The sequence below is a fragment of the Neodiprion lecontei genome, chromosome 2, assembly GCF_021901455.1.
Source record: "Neodiprion lecontei isolate iyNeoLeco1 chromosome 2, iyNeoLeco1.1, whole genome shotgun sequence".
Classification (NCBI taxonomy): Eukaryota; Metazoa; Arthropoda; class Insecta; order Hymenoptera; family Diprionidae; genus Neodiprion; species Neodiprion lecontei.
Window position 1 is genome coordinate 28,891,919 of NC_060261.1, and position 22,352 is coordinate 28,914,270.

At 40.7% G+C, this 22,352-nt stretch overlaps 1 protein-coding gene across 1 annotated transcript in view; it reads left to right on the plus strand.

Annotated features, from left to right (window-relative positions):
* The window catches only part of LOC107225825, a 127,884-nt gene that overhangs the window by 97,751 nt on the left and 7,781 nt on the right, over nucleotides 1-22,352 (plus strand). Inside the window, exon 5 of the mRNA XM_015666415.2 lies at nucleotides 14,849-17,203. Coding sequence (XP_015521901.2) covers nucleotides 14,849-17,203 — 2,355 coding nt within the window. The remainder of the gene's footprint in view (nucleotides 1-14,848; nucleotides 17,204-22,352) is intronic.

Below are 22,352 nucleotides of genomic sequence, written 5' to 3' on the forward strand. Positions count from 1 at the left end.
AATTAAATCTTTCCTTTTTTGACCTTCGTGACGTCACTCATCACCCACCGTCTACCCTTTGCCCTTTGTCATTATCCTTACTGCAAGTCCTGCGATATTTAATTAAACTCGCCCTGTTATCGAACCGTTCAGCCCTTCTGGTTTCTCTTCCTCGATACATACAGTCTGTAAAGTTTTCGAGGGGCTTAAAGAGCGGGACGAATAGCTTTATTATTAACCGTTTCAATCGAGATTTTATCCTTCTTGTTTCCATGGTCACCACATATTCTCCGTCCTTTTGCGAAGTTTTATTTAACCGAATCTGAGTGTAATAAAAAGAAAAAAACAATAGCCCCGTACATCGTGAAAATCAAAAATTTTTACTTAATATTTTTAACAGCAATAGTGATAAATTTCATATTTTGTGAGAACATGGTAATGAGAAATATTCGTAAACTTGGTTTATACCACTGAATAAACCGAAAGAATTTAATTAAATATCTTCAATGCCCTTTTAGCATTCTTGATCCTGGAAATGTTCGTTACGACTTCGTAAATTATTTTGAAGGCATGAGGTTTCAAATGAACAATTATTAAAGAATACAATGAAATCTCAGAAAACATATTCTGTTAATGGAAAAAGGCAATTCATCATCTTGATAAAATGAATGAAATTCAACTGAAACTGCAGTAACAAATCAGTAGAAAATTCCACAATGTTCCGACGCCAATTTTTGATACGATTGCACAAATGTATTTTAAAAATGGCTGAACCTGAAAGTCTTGAAAATATATTTTTATATTAAAAAAATGTTTTTTAACGATTTGACAGCCAGTTCAACATCAATTATTATCAATTCATAACTGAAAAATCAATTAGGTCTATGTATGAAGAAAATTTATGTATGTGCAATACTCAGGGAACCCAAAAATAAGTGAATAGCATTGTTTTAGGCGATTAAATATATATTTGAAGCAATTACATTGGATTGAAAAATCTAACATGTATTATCACCCACATCAAGGTTCATAGACGAATTTGGAAATAATTGAAAACCGATTGCATGTATGATTCGCATTTATCCTTTGAAAAGTAAGAAGAATAAAGTATCCTATAATTATTCCAGGTTTCTGTACAGATACCGGATACACATATAAAAATTGGAAATGATTTTTCATACAAAGCCCAAATTGAAAGCCGTTTACAGTTATTGAAAAATGTAAAATAAGCTGTTGGGTATTTCATTGACATTTTTAATATCACAGTAATGCATCGAACAAATGAAGTTGAAGTTGTAAAGGGCTTTAAAAATATTCTCAAGAACACTGTTTTTTCGATCGTTCGTTTAAATTAACGACGCGTAGCTTACCCCTCGTTCCTTCGATAGTTAACAATACGCAGACTAGAATTTATCCCATGCAAATCGCATGGCTAGTAGTCGTCAGTAGAACCAGCAAAGGGTTGGAGCAGCCGCCGCAAGTTTTCGAACCCTCAAGGAGTACAAACTGCCGAATTAATTGAACCCTTCGGTTAAAGGTTTTCCTTTCACTCGCTTCGACGTTTACTCACCTCCGAGTTTCACGTTCAGCAAAATTTTACCAAGAAGCAGTGAACAGAAAATTTCGTTTTCATCAATGCTGCAGAATCTTTGTACATTAATTCGTTGAATTTTTTGATATTTGGAGTTACCTTGATGAAAATTTTACACAAGAAATATTTATTCACCAAGGTTACGTTTATACGCTGTTTTCATAGTTTTCATAGCGATTTCCCATCGCTCCACGTCTCACTTCATTCACTTTATATCTCCGAGCGCGTTTCGCGAAACTTGATCATTTGCAAACTGTCAGCAACACGGTTTTCTATCCAATCTGTGCGACGCGTCGCTTTGGTTTTTTAATAAATCTTGGCGAATAGCGAAGATTTTTAAGGAGAAAGACGAAAAGCTCGAGGCTATCATCGTGAGTGTTTGGAGTTGCGACGATGGCGGAATACTTCGAAGAAGTCTGCGCATCTTTGTCGTGAATGTTTAAGGGCAAGCGCTGCTTAATTTCTCGCGATCGAATTCTGAGAGAAACTAACGTATATAAAGAGTGAAACTCCGGATTCGTCATGTATTTATATATGGTCAAACGGTTGTTCGTGCTTGAATTTTTAACCCCATGTAAGTAAATATTATAGGTATGTACATACATGCAACGAGAGAAATTTTTAGTTCCAGTTACCGCTCAGTCCTTGACTGTTTTTATTTTTTACCACAATCGAAAAATATAGTTCTAAGTACAAAATGAAAATTAGTTTTCTAGCTGTTACCGGAAAGTCTAGTATCCGTTACTATTCTTTCTCGTTACGATAACTGTTGGTATATTTTCTTGCAACCGTTGCGAAAATTTAATGCTTGTGCAAGAATAAATTGACGTTAAAGCCTTATTTAACTAAAAAAGTAGAGTAAACCTCAGAAACTGATTTTGCGTTGCAATTACCAAAAAAGGATCGGCGATAGCGCAAAATAATTACGCGTACCTCGTTTATCGTAATTCCAACAATATTCAAACAGTTTTTCTAACGACATCTGCTTTACTGAATTTTTTTAGTTACTATACGAATAAAATTTTTCTCAGTGTGGGTATATAGGATTTATACGTAGGCAGAGATACACGTACATGCTTGAGATACGTACGTGTATTGACGAATTTATTATCGCGTGGAATTCGCACGACGACGATGCACGCGGTGGGAAAAGCTGCGTGATATATGCGTGTAACGTTTATTCATATCCTGCGCCGCGGGTTCCGGTTTGGCCCAGACAAATTAATCATCGATGTAAAGATATAAATTGATGAGAAAAGTGCGTTGCTGTGCTACCAAGAATAATTTCACACCGCATTTCGAAACGAAAAGGCTCGAGGATACCTACAAAAAAAAACTTCAACTGTCGAAACTTGAGAAATATATTAGGTATTCTTTTTTTTATTTCGTTCATCGTTTTTTATACCATTGTTCTAACTCTGAATAGCGAGTTATTTCACATTTCTCTCCGCAACCGTTATTTTTTTTTTTTTTCATATAAATACTCAAAGGTCAAAACAGGACAACGTTTGTGAAAATTTTGAAAAAATTCTTAAAAATTCTTCGGATAAAAAGCGATCATTTGAGGTGAAATCCGGAAGTAGAAACTATCCTTTTTACATTCATTTGACTTATTTCAAAAATAAATAAAAATTCCTAAATTCTTTTTGGATACTTCCAGATTTCGTCTCGTATGATCGCGTTTGACAAAGAATTTTTGAGAATTCTTTCAAAAATATCAAAAATGTAATTCTGTTCTGATCCTTGAACATACATATAAAAAAATAAATATTGGAGTTAAAAATCTGAAATAATTAAGCAGTGCTATCTATAGTTGGGACAATCGTATAAAAAATTATGAACGAAATGAAAAGTGGTGGGGAAAAATCACTTGTCGAGTTGGCGTGGAATACCTTATATATAAAATTTTGCGCGGAAACTTTTGAAGGATAATTTGCCTATATATGTCGTGATTTCAATTACTTAACGAGCAAGGGTCGTGAATCCTTTCTGTGTAAAAAATAATGCGCAGAATATTACTTCTCGATGGTTCGAAAAATCGCCGAGCCTAATTTGCCGATATACCCTCGAAAAGTGTCGGAGGCTCGACGCAAGCTCGATTAGACTCTCAACCCTTCGTATAATCCTTGACGAGAATGAGAGAGAAGGTCCTTGAATTAATTTGCGCATAGTAATTATAATTAGCATTACTGCGCTAATTTTCATATTATTTTGACGATTAATTTTACACGAATGCTCCCGACAATGTAATTTATGATCACTGTAAAACGGCTGGAAATTGCTCGCGTAACGTGCTATACATGCAACGTCTGAATGAATTTCTTTGTTATGGAATTAGCCAAGATAATGATGCGGTGAAAATGATGAGCTTAATTTTTATTTTCATTGTTTCAATTCCACGCGGGTTAAAAATTGTAGTCTAATGCAGTTTAATCTAAAGTTCAACGTAGACTTAACAATTTTAAATCATTGAGTATTATTCAAAATATCGTTATTTATACTCAATTTTTTTCTAACTTTGGTTGTTGAACGAAAATTTTAGAGTGTATAAGCGAAAGGAGAGGAGGATAAAAAAAGATTCTCGAGGTAACCAATAAAACCAATATCGGGAAATTTCCACTCAGCGAGAAATTGGGGTTTTTTTTTTTTTTTTTTTATCGAAGGAGGGTGAAAGGGAATTGCATGAATCTGAAATTTAAAACCATCGGATTCAGGGCTTCATCGCCACAAAAAATTATTCAGCTTTCATTTCCCGAATTGTCGAAAAATGGTATTACATCGAAAAAATTCCAAGGTTTTAGGGGTTCCAATATATAATCATATGATATCGTAACATCTCGTAAGATTTCAAACTTCTTATGCGATCTTTTCAAGTGATTACAAGTCGCCCGAGTAAAAATCAAAAAACAATTATAACCTGGTTTTAACATCAATTATATCACAATATTTGCTGCTCCCATACAAATTCGCCAAATACATATTACACGAACAATAATTTTCCCCCCTGCAGCATCGCAAGCACGACGCTTTAAGCCCGAATCTCGTTACACGGATTTTTGAATCTGATAATTTTTGCCTTACCAAATAAATATCCAGACGTTTACCCGCTGCATATCGTTACGAAGATGCCATCAAATACTTCGAAAAAATTGAAATCCGTGCAGCTGCATCAACGGAGAGAATTTGCAAGAGGGGGCGGCGGGCGAGGGGGGGGGGGGGGGGGAGGGTGCTGCAGGCGGTAGCTTCCCTCTGTGGAAACGGCGGTGTTTCACGTGATCACCGATGTAGATTTCAATTGAGCAATGCCCATTGATAGGGGCAGCAGCGTCGAAGGATGGGAGGGGGGGGGGGGGGGCTGGCTTATGGGGTGGAAAAGGGTGGGGGGGTCCTGAAGGGCCATAATCTACCCCCGACAGTCACTCGAAATTCCTGGTATACAGTGGGCAAACCCTAACGATGGACTAACATTGATTTTACTGGCACTAAAATTCAACGCAATTTAACAATGCAGTTTCGCGGTTGCTCAACTACTACGAGCAGCATTCCATCAGCTTATCTGCATTCAGATCCTTCTCCACCAACCCGACAAAGTTTTTTTTTTTATGTCTGGTTCGTTTTGCGGCGACATTTGTTGCCTGGAATTCAGATCACGTTGACGAAAAATCAAAAATTGATACGCGAGGATTTTTTCGGAGTATTGTGGAGACCCTAGATTTTTATCGAGCTTTTTTATACTTTGTTGCAGATCTTTGGACAGATTTCCTGCTTCGCGTTTTTGCGAATTTTACTATCGTGAAGCTTTTGGAGGAAATTATTGAAAAATCGTAAAATTAATGTCAACTGAATGTGGCATTTCGGATTTTCCTTTTCTTGTTATTCAGGATATTGTCTCTCGATTTAGTATAAAAGGTGGCTGAACGGAACGAGTTGGTAATTTCAAGTAAGTTTAGTTATACTCTTGAATTATGTTTCACATTTCTTCCAAGTGTAATGTATCGAAATTAGGTAAATGATTAAAGATTTTCTTAATGTCTTTCATCATCTCGAGAAATAATTGGCATATCCAGAAATTGAACGATATATTTTCAAATCACGTTGCATTCAGTCTAGTAATCTGTGAAAATCTCTGAAATCTTATGTTCCGAGTTCTCTTAACGCGATAAATATTTTGTTGGAATAACAATTTTCTCATCTATAAAAATATAATTGAAATTCTGTTAAATCTTGCACAACCTTCAAAACTCTATGCGATCATTTGGAAAGTGAAATTTTGTGCAATCTTTCGATCTCCAAAATTCAGTAAAATGTTGTGAAATCCTCGAAAATCATTCGGCACTATTGTCATTTCCTTTAAGTATTGGAAATGTACAAATATTTTTCCAGATTATTTTAAATATCGGAAATTGGGTGTCAGACTTTTGAACTTCTTTAAGATTGTGTGTGACATTCAGAAATCAGTAAAAGACTTGTAGAAAACTTTTAAAATTCTCCCTCCGGATTTTGCTCGAAATTCTTGAAATCGTGTGACTTTCAAGAACCAAGTTTCACAGGCTATACAATTGCTTGCAAATATTATTGCAAGTCATTAAAAATCGCAAGTATCGGTGTGACATATTTCGAAGTATTGACGTCTGTTAGAAAAAGCTGCTCACTGCTGAACCGTTTCTTAATGAAATTATCAGAGATTATTGATATCGTTTTAACGATCGCGGAGATGAGTGTATCATTTTCATGACTGCAATTTCAATCCTAGAATGACGCGTTAAAGAAATTGTGCTAGAACGACGATTGAAGCTTCGTCACCGGGCATCGGAGTCTGATTGCGAAGTATAGAGAGTTACAAAGTAACGCGGACGAGATGCGTCTTCTTTGAAAATCTCCCCCTGTGATCTTCGCCTTTGAAGATGCTGCAAAGATTCGCTGCTTCGAATGGCGTTCGTCGGGGAAAGCTGCAGGTAAACGCTTTGCGCAAGAATAATTTCGTACAAGGAAACTACGTCGCGTATACGCGACGTTAAAAAGTGGTGAATCAAAAAGACGCGTGCAGAACGCCTGCAAGTCGAACTTGCGTCGCCTTTGAACGTTTTGAGTGGCAATTACTTGCCCTGTCCTCAAATTACTTACTCCAGTAATTTTATTCCTCCATCATTCCCCCTCCTCGTCTCCCTCTTTCTCTCATTCTCTCTCTCTCTCTCATAGCACTTATACTTACTGGCTTATTCCGGCTCGCTGCCATGGAATCTAGGGGTCTAATTATTCGCAAATTCCCTTCTTCTCTTGAAACGCCTTTCATTTATACGCAGTTATTTATATACCAGCCATGGTGATTTTTTGAAAGACGCAGGGTCCTTTGAAGGACAATCGGTAGAATGGTATAATTTTCACCCCTTCGCGATAAGGGGAAGGTAGAGAACTTGTGTTAGACATTTTGAAACTAATTCAACCTACGATACGTATCCGATATAATGATTTCCAATTTTCATTACGGGTATGCTGCAAAGATTTACGTGGTCAAAGATGTGTATTGAAATATTTCGGAACATATTTTGCATCGTAGGTATTTTTTCTGCCAATAAATTTAATATAACTTATTATTTTGATTTTAGGACGATGCAGGATTAAACTTTCTATATTATTTTTTGTATTCTTAGAAACCCATTCCGAGGAAAAATATCCTATAGATTTATAGAATCCCTAAAAAAAAATTTTGTTCATCAAAAAATTATAATTGGATCAAAAACAACATAGTTTTATTATATTGTAACGATCTCGCCTTACGAAATATAATAACTGGTTCGTTGAGCGTAAAAAAATAAATTACACAGTGATGATGCTTTTATTGGCCTTACGTGTTTTTAAATAAAAGTCAAAAACAAGACTGTTTTTACAATAATACTGGTTCGCGCAGCAACCTTAAATGTATTTTTTTTCGCTCGAATTTTCAAACATCCATTTCTATCAAATAACACAAGAGTTGCCGTTTCATTCGTGTTCACTCCCATTATCATGAATAAAATCATTGAATATTTTTTTAAATACTTTACCCTCTTCTGCTAACTTTTCATTTGAACGGATTAATACCCGAGTGATCAGATATTTATAAACCCATCCTCAGTTTCACTTGAACCGAGTGGCTGAGGCGTTTGAAAAATGTTTTATATTCCTAAATTCCCCCCCTCCCCCCACCCCCGCCGTTACTCCCTCCCCTCGCCGTTGTACGAAAACGGGGATATTCAAAGGAGGGTTCCGTTGTCTACTGCGGAGGGTTGAAATTTGGTCAATCCTTAAACGCGACCATCCGAATCCTCGTATATAGTGTGTCCAATAACCGAGATTGGCTTTCCGCGGTTTCTCGGCGAGGTAATCTTTCCAAGTCTTATAAAAGGGGCGGCAGAGTCCCCGCTGCTATGATGCGCCACGCAGCTTCCGTATAGCCGCGTATAGAGCGAGGACAATATCTAATAAAAGACGGAGTGAAGTGCCTTCGGGCCCGCGAACCTTCGAGCTTTCGAGCTTTACTCTTTTATAAAGCCTCAAGAAATATCCGAGGGCAGGGCCCATCTCCCCATTCCTTCGTCCCTTCGCTTATCTTTTCACAATTTCTATCCGCGACCTCCGCCCGCGTCCTCGCTGTGTGTATTTTCACAAACGCGCAAGCTCACTCGTTCCGTTTGCATTCCATCCTGAGAAATCGTTTCGGACCTCAGTAACATTTGCGTATGTATATCGCGAATCGGAATTGAGGGTATTTCAGAATTTCAAGTTTTTATACCGAGCGATTTGTCAAATTGTTTTTTTCACACCTTTTTATCCCTCTGCAGTTAAGATAAAAAAAAAAAAAAGCTTCGAACATTGGTAAATTGTATGATTTGCGATATCGATAGCGATTTGGTCGCCAATGAAAGTTCGATAAATTGATGGACTTTGTTAATCTTCGGTTACCTTTTAATTTAACGCTGTTCCGATGAATGAAGATGTCGAGAAATCATAAACAAAGAGAAAACAAAATCAAATGTCAATAATTTTGTCGCGATTTTTCCTTCAACGACATTGAAGATTATGTTATAAAAATGTAATTATATTATGCAACTGTATCGGTACGTTATAATTTTTTTCAGTATGACGGGGAGTCGAGAAACTGAAAATAAAAAAGTACAATGAAAACGTGGAAAATGAGAAAAAAAAAAAATACTACCCACCCGTTTACGCTCAAACACGCGTTCGCATTATTCATGCAATATCTCGTCACTCGTGCAATATTCGCGTAGTATAAACGCGAACTTTTTTAAGCCTTGTTTCACCGACATTGTTAAAACGCGCAACATCCCTTCTCTTCGTAATATCTAGAACGAAAAATCTGCTCGACATTTTGCAAGTTGTTATATTATTCACGAGACGGAAAATTTTTTCACTATAGTATATTTTGTGAAAACGGACGAAAGTTGGCGATTGCGAAGAGCGTGAAGTTTGCGCCTGAACGAAGCGAGGGCGGCAATCACGCGAGTTCCTATCGCCAAGTTTTGGCCCTAGTCACACACGATAGTTTTTATAACAAGAGAATGAAGAGTGATGGGGCTTTGCGTGGTAGTTTTGCGGGACGCGAGTGGTCAATTTCCTCTCCCTAGGGACGAAAGTGAAGCAATTGTGAACTGCGCATGCGCAAGGCCTATCTTTACAACACTGATGTGAAATTGGCGACTTTCGTCCCGCCAAACTGCCACGTAAAGCTTTTTTTGCACTTTTCACGCACGTGTAATGAAAAATCTTTAATTTACCCACGACGTGATGTTGTAATTATTACCGCGAAAGGTTCTTTTTTTCACAATAATGATTACAACTTTGATAAGTTGAACCCAACAAGGTAATACGAATTCAACTCGAACACAGCACACTGATGTTTGTAGATTGAAACATTTTTTTTACTTGTTACGGTTACTAGAAGATTATAATAAAACGATATCATTGTATAATAACACTTCAAATTCTGTTAGAATGACGCGAAAATTTTTGTAACAAAACATAGTACGAGTGATGATAATCGGAACGAATATTAACGCGTAGTATATTTTCCAGAAATATCTCTCGATGGATAAATTTTACAGAGGATTTTCTCTTCTTCCTTTTGTGATACAGACATCGATGTGAATGCGGAGAAATTAGCCTCCGTCACGTTCGCGACGAAATGCGACGATGTAAACGTTTCACGTTGCTGGTGATGTTTTTGGGGGGCTGGTTTCCATCAATAACCCCTGTTTGCCGATCATTACTTACTGTATAATAGATAAACCGTTATAGAGAGATATTGCAGTGCAGCCTGTGTCGAAATTATTTTAAACCAAAGATTCTTGTCTGTGTGCGTATGGTTTGCATATACATGTATGCATACGGTCTATATCGATGCAGAGTGTGTACAAATAGATATATGCAAGGCAGGCTGCTTCATCCCGCAACCCCTAATAGATTCATTAGGGAGACCGCTACACCCGCAGCATCCCTAAACCGCCCTAGTCGGACTCTGTCAATCTCTGCCACGCGGGGAATATCATAAATCTGATTACTCCTCGGTCACCAATACCCGAAACCCACGGCACGGTGCTGCAATCCCAATTTATTTCACCAAACGTCCATTTTTTATGTCATTTCTTTTATACACCCTCCAATGTTTGGCAGTTGCAATTTTGTTTTCCTTCGTCTTATCATCTCTTTCTACAGAATTTCTACACTGAGAAAAATTTCATTTGTTACAGTAACTAGAAAGATTCACTAAAACAGGTATAGTTAAAAAAAACTGTTTGAATGTTGCTGGAATTGCGAAAAACGAGACACGCCTAACCATTTTGCGCTATTATCGATCCTTTTTTGGTAATTGTAACGCAAAATCAGTTTCTCAGGTTTACTCTACTTTTTTAGTCAAATAAGGCTTTAACGTCAATCTATCGTTGCACAAGCATTAAATTTTCGCAACAGTTACAAGAAAATATAGTAACAGCGATCGTAATCAGAATGAATAGTAACGGATACTAGACTTTCTGGTAACAGCTAGAAAACTAATTTTCATTTTCTACCTAGAAGCATATTTTTCGGTTATAGTAAAAAAATGAAAATTGTTAAGGAGTGCGCGGTAACCGGAACTGAAAATTTACATCATTTCTAAACCACCGATGAATTGATGGTAAATAGTATTTTACCACATTAATTAAAATAATACGCAAACTTTTCGAATTTGACTGTAAATCTTCCTTTTTTTCAAACATCAGATTCTTCTGTTTAAAATAACGGATGTTTTCATGCGTAGGTAATTCCTGTATTATACTCCAGCAAAATATATAATACCTGTCATTCGTATAATTATTTTCAAGTTCAAAGTGTCCGTTATAAGTTCGAAAATTATCTAAATTTTCACCCAACGTCTGTCTTTCAAATACGTTTTACTTACTGTAAATATTCGCACGTTCAAGGAATTTTCAAAAACATTGATACTAACTTTGAAAACTTTTCTCAAACATCGGATAATGGACTGAAAAATTATCTCAACATAAATTCAAGTGTTACACAGCTGGAATAATAATATGCCAGACAGTAAATAAAATTATAGATGTTCAGGGTCGATTCGGCAGCTATGTCCAATGTATTGAAACGTAAACGCCAGCTTTCGCATCTTGTATTGTAGGTGCATACTCGTATTTCATTCTTAATTGTAATAATCTAACAGCTGCGAAACAGCTGCGGAAGAATTTTTCCAAACGAGCTATGCAGGTGTGGGTTATACGATCAAGTTGCGTAAAGCGAGTCTTGAATATTCTTTTGCAAATTTTAATCTCTTTATCTCTCCTCCTCCGCACTTCTTTCACCTTTAGGTATACGCATAGTCGATTCAGGGCGAGGCAGCTGTGGATACATATTCATATTTCATCGTCTGCTTCTTCTTCTTCTTATTATTTTTCTTCTTCTTTTCTTCTTTCGGTTTTCATTAATTCAAGGCTTCTAACCCTTGCGTCCCTCGAACCCTACCCCATTTTTTTCTTCCCCCCTCAATGTCTCAAGTAAAGCTAACCACCTTTTCGAAACTGCAATGCAGCAACGTGCAAGGGTGAAAGTATCGCTGTATCGCATAATTTCCACCAACGCGGAACGTCGTTATTATTTACAAATATTTTTCCCTTTTTCTTATAATTCAATATAATTCAACCAAGGATGCAGAAGAATTTCACTCTTGTAGAAAAGCAAGCCAAATTTTTAATACGGTGTGTAAGTATTGAACAAAATATTTCAAACTCTGTACGAAGTGTTTTTAAATCCTTCAAAATCATTTGCAATCAAATAAGTTCCTTCGGATTTCTTTAAATATCGCGAAAACTTTTAACGTTTGACCTGAAATTAAGCAAAATCTTCCGAAATACCGTAAATCCTGAAAGGATTGTTATTAAAATTTCATAAGATTTATGGAAATTATTATTTGAAGATTTTCATAGACTTTTCAATGTTAGGAGATGCTGATTTCTCATTTGGATTAAATGACTTTCCATTCGCACACAGTATACTTTCATTTTGTACCGGCAATACTTTTTCGTGTGTAAGCAGACGATGCAGATGCCGAATTTTTCACTGGGTTCAGAATTTAATAAACCTTTTTTAGACCTAAGCATCGAGAGCGCAGCTTGTGATATTATTTCGAAATACACCCGGTATACCAAGTGTGGATAATGGTCTCGTTATGGACCATGGATTCTCGAAACTCCTCTTTTGGCTGTTTCCCCGCCTTGGCAGCAGGGCGAAGGACTGCGAGCCCAGCCAGCTCCATAAACCACAGAGTTCTGGCGTTGACAGCGGTTCCCTGCCCGTATAGATAACGCCAGGCGGGAGGAACTTTGCTTCGAAAAATTATTACGACAAAGAAAAGAGGCGGATACCAATTCTCCTTTAAGGGTACCTCCTATGCCTGTAAGCTTATACCCACTTCTACTTTTACCCAGAGAATGAAGTCCAGCTGACGCGGAGTCTTTGTTTTCAAAATTTCATATCGTTTTATCGAACAAGCATGAATGTCCCGTACACGGAGTCGATAAACATCGAACAACGAAGTCTGTTAGAATGTTTAGGATTAAAATTAGAATTTATTCACCTTGGGACTAGTCCCCTAAGGTAACATGAAAAGTTGACATAGAAATACAATAATATAATAGCAGAAAAATTAGATGACGATATAATGAAATAAAGAGGTGAAATTCGTCGGGTGTAAATTCAGCATTTTTATTGTCATATTTTTATCAATTTTATCATCTTTAAAATAGTTTCATTCGTTTCTGTGAATCCTTGTATCCTAAGATTTTCTTTGTCATTGCACCAGAAGCGATTCAGAAATCCAAATTACAAAATCGGAATTATGATATTTGAAGCGGTGTTCAAATTCAAAAATGCAAATGACCAATGGTCAAATACTTTAAATCTTATTGTAGAAATTTACATTTCTTCAAGATTAATTGAATTGCTCGATCTTCTTGAGTTGTTGGAACTGACTGAAAATTGCGGCATTATGAACTTGTAAAAAAGTTGTAAACAAAAATGCGATTTTTGGGTTATTCTGAAAATCGAAAGATGCACCTTTTGCACAAATGCTAAGATACTGGCAACGCATTTTTCTAATGTATTAGTATACAAAGCCTCTCAAATAACTTTTTAATGATCTCTACGTTACTCCTTATATGTTTTAAATCACTTTTTTAAAGAATAAAATATTCCGATCTTTCGAACAATCAAAAATCCATTTAAGCTGAGAAAAAGAAATTATCAGAAAAAGTGTTCCAGGCGAGTAACAAAATGATAAGCACAAAAATGAACGAGGGGAAAAGAACCTGACATTAGGAGCGAAATTCTGCTACAGTAGATCGTTAAGTTCCATGTCTGGAAGTGCAACGTGGTCCTCTGCGGTTTGGCCAATGGATTTCTCGAAGTAGAATTACTTTCACTCCACCTTGATGAGCGGAGTAGAAGACGGTTCTATCTTTTGTTGTCCCAGGTGTACGAAGAGAATGTACAAATTGGCGGACTCTAACTCAGCCTGACTTGACGAGGTTCTTTGAGGCACGGTGGTTCGGTGACAATGTGAAATCAAGACGTTGTGGCCTCCCGGAAGGAAGGAAACACGGCTTTATAGCTACTGCGGTGGGAAAAAAGAACCACCAGTGTGGGCTCTTTTCAAACCTTTCTTCTTCTTCTTCTTCTTCGGCTCCTCCTTTTTTTTCTCTCCCCTTATTTCGCACAGTTGACGAAGACGTCGCGCGTCAGATTGGAACCCTGAATAGCTAGAAGCTGCCTAGCGAAAAGCTATTACAGCCTCCTTTGTGCTACAGATTAAGAATCCGCTTTTTCGTAGCTTCTGCGACACGCATTCCTTAAATTTTCGTCGAAAATACATGCAGAACTGCTCTGTAACACGCGTGATACGAATTTTTTTTTTTTTTGGCCTTTACCGTCTCCACGTTCTGGAAAAATTTTCCTTCGCGTTCACGGCAACTTTCAGAATACAATAAAGCCCGTTTATATTATTATATACAATTACTTCCAGCGCTGGTAAACCAGTAGCACTTATCGTTGACCTCGAAAAATCGTTTTGCACTCACCGTTTCACTTCAATTTTACTATAAAGCATCCTTTTGTCGAGGAACGCAGCTACTCTTTCCGTTGTAAATCACGTCCCTTATACTTTTCTTGACTGGAATTAAGGTGTATCTACAATTGCGAAGAATATTTTAGTAAATTACATCCATCCGGTTCCAAAGACTGCATCGCTCTTTGAATAACATTTGGATAATCAAAATTTCACGTTGACAGCGATCTGAAAAATGTGGCGATGTCTCGGAATGTTTAATTACTGAGATTTAATTGAAGTCATCGTGATAATGTTGTTGCGAAATCAATATTGCGCAGTGATTTCAGTTTAAAAATCGATATTTCGAACACAATTCTTCATTAATCCTAGCAAAATAAATGTAAGGTGATCACTTTGATGAGCTTGATACCATACAAAGAGGCTTCATACATACGAAATATTGCGTAATAAAGATAACTTGCAATTAGTACTTTAAGAAAAGTATTTATTATTCTCCAAAGATACGATCATCGAATACTGAACAAAAAACTACCGGCATACAAATCACATACCTATGGTTTACATTAAACGTAGGTTTACTTTTCCATATCAATGCGATTATCGTTCTATGTACGCATGTTCTGTCTCCCGCAAAAATCATAGTGGCTTGTGAAATCTTTTCTCCACAGATCCGTCAGCATCCGAGTCCTCCGGTGCCGATGACGAGGCGGGCGGTACTCTGACGGAGTTTCGCCGACGTAAGAACAGCCTGTACAAGACAACGGGTCGCAGCTCGCCGTCGCTTCTCGAAGAGGAAACGCTGCCGCCAGGAGACGCAGTGATAGTAGATTGCGTGGCATTGGTGCATCTCGAAGCGGACCAGTCGCCAACGGATCCTGGTCAGCCGGTGCGGCATCCGTCGCCTTACTACTACGGCGACCTCTTCAAGGCGAGCGAAGAACTGCCGCGTCCTCAGCCAGGAAGATACCGGAAGAGCGTGAGCCTCGACGTCCCGGGGGAAAGATCGAGGACACCGGGACTACCAAAGAGGAATTCGGTGGCCGGTGATGGTGGTGGAACGTTCAACAACAACCAGGATCTAGTGAGCCCAACATCGGGGAGTGAGCAGCATGCCGTACCTCACGGTGGGAACGAGATACTTTCATCGTGCATTATCACAGAGTGGGACAGCACCCTCATGCCGCCGCATCGCCTCCTCAGTCACGACATACCGAGTGCCGTTTGCACCTGCGTCGTGTCACCGGACGATGAGGATGTAGATCCGCCCCTGCGCCAGGCGCGCAAGCTTCGCCGGACTCGAAAAATAGACCCTCAGCTAGTCCTGCTCGAGGACGAAGCCGACGAGGACGAGGAGACCGCCGACAAGGAGGAGGCAGAGATGGCCAGGCAGCGACGTCTCTACGAGACCGCGTTCGACTCCAAGGTCAGCCGATCGGACGACGACCTCGACGATCATGACCGTCTTACCAACCATCCGGTCCTCCATGCCCCCTCGAGGATCACGGCGGTCCTGCAGCCGAAGGCCCCGTCCCCGGTGCCGGAGCCCTTCCACGCTTTCGAGCCGGTCAGCTGCCCCGTCAACAACGCGTACGCCTCGAAGGAGCGACGCAAGGTAGTTTTACTCCGCCCAAAACCGATTCCGAGCCGCCTTCAGCAAACCGACAATATATCGTCTCTGTCCCAGGACATCGAATCCCTCCAGGTAAACTCCAGCGACGAGAAGAACTCCTCGCCCCGGCTGCCTCTCCGCGGTTACGCGCCCGCGCCGCCCTCGCCGCCATCGACAGCCCCACTTCCGGCCAAGTTTCACGGCCGGAAGGACCATCTTCTTCTGAACATACGCAGCGCTCCGAATCTGCCGTCCCAGGCCGATCATCCGCGGCTCAAGGACACGAGACTACCAGTGAAATCCCTACGCGCCAAGGAGTCGCCACAGAGCAGCGAGGGAAGCATATTGGAGATTAAGGGACGGCCAAAGAGCGAGGCTCCCGATGCTCAAATGCGCCGGCTTGACAAGGAACTGATCCTTGAATTTAAGGGCAGGCCAAAGGAGGAGAAACAACGTCCTCGGAGCCTCATTCGCGAGACCCGTCCGATAATGGAGTTCAAGGGAAGGCCTCACGAGGCTGAGGAACACCTTCCGAGACCACGGAGAGAGGCGGGAATCCTCGAGTTTAAGCTTAGGACGACTCGCCGGAGGATGGGCTACTCTAGTACGGAGAGCATGGCCACCAGCAGCAGCGGCGGGAGCATGGAGTCCCTGAGGAGCAGCACCAGCGAGGGAAACAGGTCGACGAGCAGCTCGGAGAGTCGGCACAGCACGAGTCTAAGCTCGCACAGTTCGGACAGCGGTAGCACGAGCTGCGTGAACAATCATCAGCAGAACACACTGACCGGCTTCTTGACCCACCATACGAACAAGCTCCACATCCTGTCTCCGATATCGGACAAATCGTCGCAGGAACCGGCCTCTGAGACGTCGGATAACAACCGAAACAACAATTCCCAGAAGGGCTCGCCCGAGGAGGCGCAGACCCTGACCACTGAAAACCCAACCGTGAACGCGAACAACGTGACATCGCCGACTGACACTTCGTTCAAGAAACGCCGGACGCCTCAGAACAAGAATCTCATCAATCTCGCCCTGCAGTCGTCCTCGTCCGGTGACACTGAAATTCAGGGATCGGACAGCGGGATCTCGATCGAATCTCGCGCCGGGATAAAGTGCAAGCCCTTCGGTTTTCACCTTCTCAAACCGCAAGTCGATAACCTCAACCTGGTCCACAATGAACCTGAACTCTCTGACCTTCCGTTTGACATGCCGAAACTACGTAGACGGCGACTTCTCATGCAGCAGGACGCCACCACATCCGGCAGTGCCACTAGCGTCGATCTCCGCGACCTTCCGTTCGACATGCCTAAACTACGAAGACGCCTGAGGTGCACTCAGAGTATCGAATCTAGTGCGTCACAGGCCTCGTCGAGCTTGTCTGTACGTGACATTGACGTCCCTATCTTGTTCGGTGAGTCACCACTTTGAATAAAAATATTGAGGTATGTTACAAACGGAGGCTAAGCATTTTTCAAATCAGATGTACGCTTCTTCATCAGTATGTTCAATGCTGTTTGGAATCATTATGTGAAGAAATTGGTCGGTGTGTATACCATGGAACAATTTTCTGACGAGTGCGAAAGCTTGGTATCATATGGTATCAGACTAATATGAGTTATTGTTACAATAATACCAAATTATCGTCCATAGAAGTATACAGCGATATTCTTTTTACAGTGTATGAAGACAATCGAAACTACTGGTCGAAATTTAGAATTTTTCAAAATCATGGAATAATTTGAAGTCTTACGATTGTACAGTCTTTAATTAAAGTACATACGCACTTTTCGTTTCAACATAACGTTTGGACTAATAGAATGAAATGATCGTCAAGCTGATGACGTAATATTTGAACAATGTTTAGGTATTATTAGAACAGCTCCTGGGGTCGATAATACTCTTCCTTTCGAAGTGGAATTGATAACATCTCGAGTTTCTCGTTGATCTTGACGTAAAAGTACCTACCTAAGATAATATTTTAGGAACATCAAAGTTTGAAAGACAGGCAAAAATGAGAGATACCCCTTTAATATTTTAAGTACCGTGGCAGTTTGACACTTGATAATCAAAACCACTCAGACAGTGTCTAACGATGTTAGGACTCACTTACTTAGCGTCACGGAGTTTTCCCCTCGGCAGATGCGCGTGACCTTTAAAAATGGAATGCCCACCGCTTAGCGCTTGCGCTACAGTTTCTTCATCGAGCCATTTTTAACCCGAAATAATATTTTTCCAAAAAGAACCTTTTACTTTTCTCTTCACCCCTAACAATTCCTGGTCGTCGGACACTTTCACGCTTGCTTCTACCATTACTCTAAAGGATTGTAATTTGAGCCTGGATTACGATCGTCGCGGTAAGCCCTGTAATACATGTAATACCAGAGCACACGACGTCGGCCCAACTGAAATTAGTCAGGCGATTAAACTGCAACGTATAGCCCCGGGCTGAGCGAAGACTCCCCCTACTTCTGGGCGACATCATCCCTGTTTTGATGGGAGTTTGAACGATACCCGTCTGAAGCATCTTCGAAGCGCGGTTATACGAATTGCATGCCCATTTGTAATATAAACGCTACATTCGCAGGTGTTTTGAACAATCTGGTGCTCTCTTGGCTGAGAAACCAAACTACGAAGGACCGTGAAAACCTCAAAAATTCAACTTCTAGTATGGTTTATCCGTAACGCTGGATAGTCACTGATCATAAAACTTGCATTGTCATACAATTTTTCGATCAGAAGTTTTTGATGAACCGCTTTCACTTTGAACGCAGCCATGTGTAAGATGGTTTTTATCATAGATCCTGAATTTATCCCGCAGCTCGTATACTTCAAAAAACTGTTACACGAGTTCCCTGACAAGAAACGTCAGTTTGGTGCCCACCTCCGATTTCGTTGCAATTCATGTACGTTGCAGAATGTTGAAAATTATTTGTAGAAAAATATAATATATAGTTTTATAAAACATACCGGTGATCGATCAGATACTTTGAGCAGGACATCAGCAATCAAAACCGCAAATTTTTATGCGGTAATGAACTTATTTTCACAGTAAAGTTGAAACACGAAATCTGATATCTATTCTCCTGAATTTTCAAAATACTTATCACAAAGGTGCTTTGTCGCGAGTGGAAGAGTCTAGGAAGTTTAACTGGCTGTTAAATCAGGGTCAAGCTTATCCGGGCAGAAATCCGTTTCCAATCTGAGTCCCGAGGAACGGGCCATCCGTCTTCGCGTTAATATCAACGCCTCGCGAGCGTCATTCCGTAAGCAGAGAATCGGTGATTCTTAAATCGCCATTCGTTTGTCGTCGAGTATTGCGAAAAGGGCTTGTAACATATGGGACAAGACGGATCGGCGCTGTGGACCCAGAGAACGGTCTGATGGATGTCCAGACGGTGTCACGATCTCCAAACGAGCTTTTAACGGGGCGAATAAACGGGGAAATTCCGTCGTCTTGATCACGCTATGATTGCGATACGAGGGTACGTTTTTTCCCCTAACAAGAGTAATTATTGCCGTGTGTGAGCGATTTGCCGAGATTATGGACGAGGGACAAGACGTACCTCGAGGACGCAATTACAGTGGATCGAACGTACCGAATCGCATTGCCGACATGAGGTATTCACAGAAATCGACTTTACTCCCGACACCTGAATGAGCGAGGAAAAAAGAAAAACAACGCGACAGGGAACTCGAAAAAAAGTGACGTCAGCTACGAGTAGTGCTTGGCTTTATTTTACCGGTGTGTAGTAGACGTGCATTGTGCTTCCAGACAAAAGGTGGGCCACCGCCTGGCTGGAAATCGAAGTAGGTGCCGTTTCGTTCGCATGCGTAGGTGTATGACGTATGTACGTCTGTCTGATTGCAAAAGCTCCGAGTGTGTTATTTGCGGCCACAAAAATGTGCATTCGGAATCCGTTGTAGCAATTCGTGGACTACAACGATCACGGATGACTCATGGTGACGTCGCGTGTCGCAAAACTATAATCATGCGATATCGACCAGGCTAGAAAAAGGATACGAGATGGTTTAAAAAAAAAAAACCTGATTAACCGCCCACGTCACGGCATCGATTCCAGGAGGCTATAGATGTCCGGTAATTAAACCGATTCTTTCAGCCCTGAGCCTAGGGTTATTTTTATCTCTCACGGATCATTAATTCCTGAGATCTTTGTTACTCGGCAAGTTCGTTGACTGAAGCGATAACAGCCCCTTCGCCTTATCTCGAGCTACGCGGCTGACTGAACTGTGCAGAAATTAAAGTAGGAACAGCTCCGTTGTGAAATATGTGGAGGAAAAACCCGCTGCCATGACAAGGGAAAAGCGAAATTCTCTTTCCACATTCGGAAGGTGCGTGCGTTCTTTACTGTACTCCGTGTGCACTTCGTGGAAAAGACTCGCGATTATCTAATCACCCCTGTCTACGGGTTCTCGACCCCCTTTATAACAAAAATGGATTCGAATTGTGCAGATCACGATCAGCGTCATTGAACGTTTCAAAATTCGGTTTTGAAGTCAGTCCCGCATGTTTCGGCCGGCACATCCCGCACAGGGGTTGCTAATCTTATTACAATTCTCTAAAGCCTTGTAAAGATGAAAAAGTCTCTTAGGTAAAGCCAATTTCTGTAACCTGATTCCGTTCCATATCAAAAGTCCCGGCAGCCTACTCAATAACTGGATATGTATAATGACTTTAGTCGCATTGGCCACTGCGCTGCGATGTAGCAGTTTATATGTATAGCTGCTACCTGCTGCCTTCTCCTCGTTCGCCCATTCTTGAATTATATATTAAATCTAGTGGCGGTCCTTCACACCAGATGAATGTTTTATAACGTATTTATAAGCTACCCTCCGAGAATGTTTTTCCTGTGTTTCATGATGAAACCAAGATTCGGCTGAGCGAAATTTACGAACGAGGTATAAGGTGGAGGACAGATCTCATGATTCAATTATAAAAGGACTGTGGGTATGAGCTCACTTTCAAAAATGGGAAAGATACGGATTCTTAGACTGACTTCAAGTGTTAGGGACTCCAATTTATCAGTACGGATGCATGATTCGCATTGGACATAACATTTTTTGATTTCAAAAATATGTTGGCTGAAATTTCGATTGTTGTAACCATCCATAGTTTATCTCATAGTTTTCACACTAATATCGTCAGAAACTGATCTTAAGTACATTTTACATTGGCGATGATAATTCTTGTGTTAAATCGCGCGTTGAATCTAACCAGTACGAACGCTGTAAAGTTTGACATTCGTTCTTATTGTTAACGTAGCTTAAGATACCGCCGAAAAACAAAAAATTCGATTTCGAAGCCAGACGCCTTGGTTGAGCGAGAAAAGTGGATCCACTTATAAAAAAGCAGTCGCCGCAGCAGCAGCGAGTGCCGATAAACCAGCATCTCGAGTTGGCTCACTAACCCCAATGATGTGGTACGGATAACAAAGATCAATTGAACGGTTCTCGCGAGCGTATCGACGAGTCCAAAGTGTATAGCCAGCCGAAGGTCAGACCCGTTGAACTTTCTTTTCTGATGTGGAAACACTCTTCACCCAGTTTCATCGTGAGTGGGTAAATCTTTGACACGACGATATTGTTTGAGCTCCAGACAAATTGGAATACCGGATACATCAGGGACCTCCGACGATAAAGGGATATGCGCATCCTGTTTCACGGCAGATACTGCAGACCACGGTATCCAGGGGCGTTGGCTCCGTTAGTTCATATTTCATGAGGATCTCGATGCATCAAGAATTCCGGGCAGGTCCAAAGTGTTTGTTACATGAGAGGTGAGAGGCGAGATAAGAGCCTTCGCTGGCAGGATACATCTGCTACCAGATGCTGCACCAGTCGACACGTGTGCAGCAGTGCGCGATGCCTCACAGTGTAATGTAGGTTTTCGAAAGCTGTGAGATCATCATAATGGGATACAACCCCATGAATAACGCAAACGTGGCTGGCTTCCTCTGGACATCGGTTGTCTAGCTTCGCTTCCACTGACATTTGTTGAGGCGAATACACTCGGCGATGCCTCGTCCAATAAAAACTCTCACCAAATTGCTTCGAGCATCACGCAATAAATACGCATCAATACCGCTCCCGACCAACTGTCACGAGTCGTCGTGGCGCGTCAGGATCCTTCGTGCCTACCCACCCAGTCGAATGGCGCAAACCAATACATCCTGATTTTCTAAGGGAATTAAAAGTTTCCCGCTGTCGCTCGGTGACGCCTTCAACGTCCCGGTATTTCCCTGGAGGACGCCGCAAACCGCCAAGACGCCTAGACACTGCGACGTGCCTGCGATCTTGGGTAACGTCATGCACCGCATTTTATTCCGAACAACATATCCCGCTCGTCTGTCAGTGAAACTTGAACATTTCCGATTTACTCCTCGTTTCTAAAATTGATCGCCATTCCCACGCCAATGTCTGGATATGTGATCGTAATCAACGACTTTTCGAAATGCAGCTGGATCTTTGGCTAACACGAGGAGCACTTTCTTACTTGAGAAATTACTCCGGAACACTTTTTGTCAGCTCCTGGTCATGTCGTA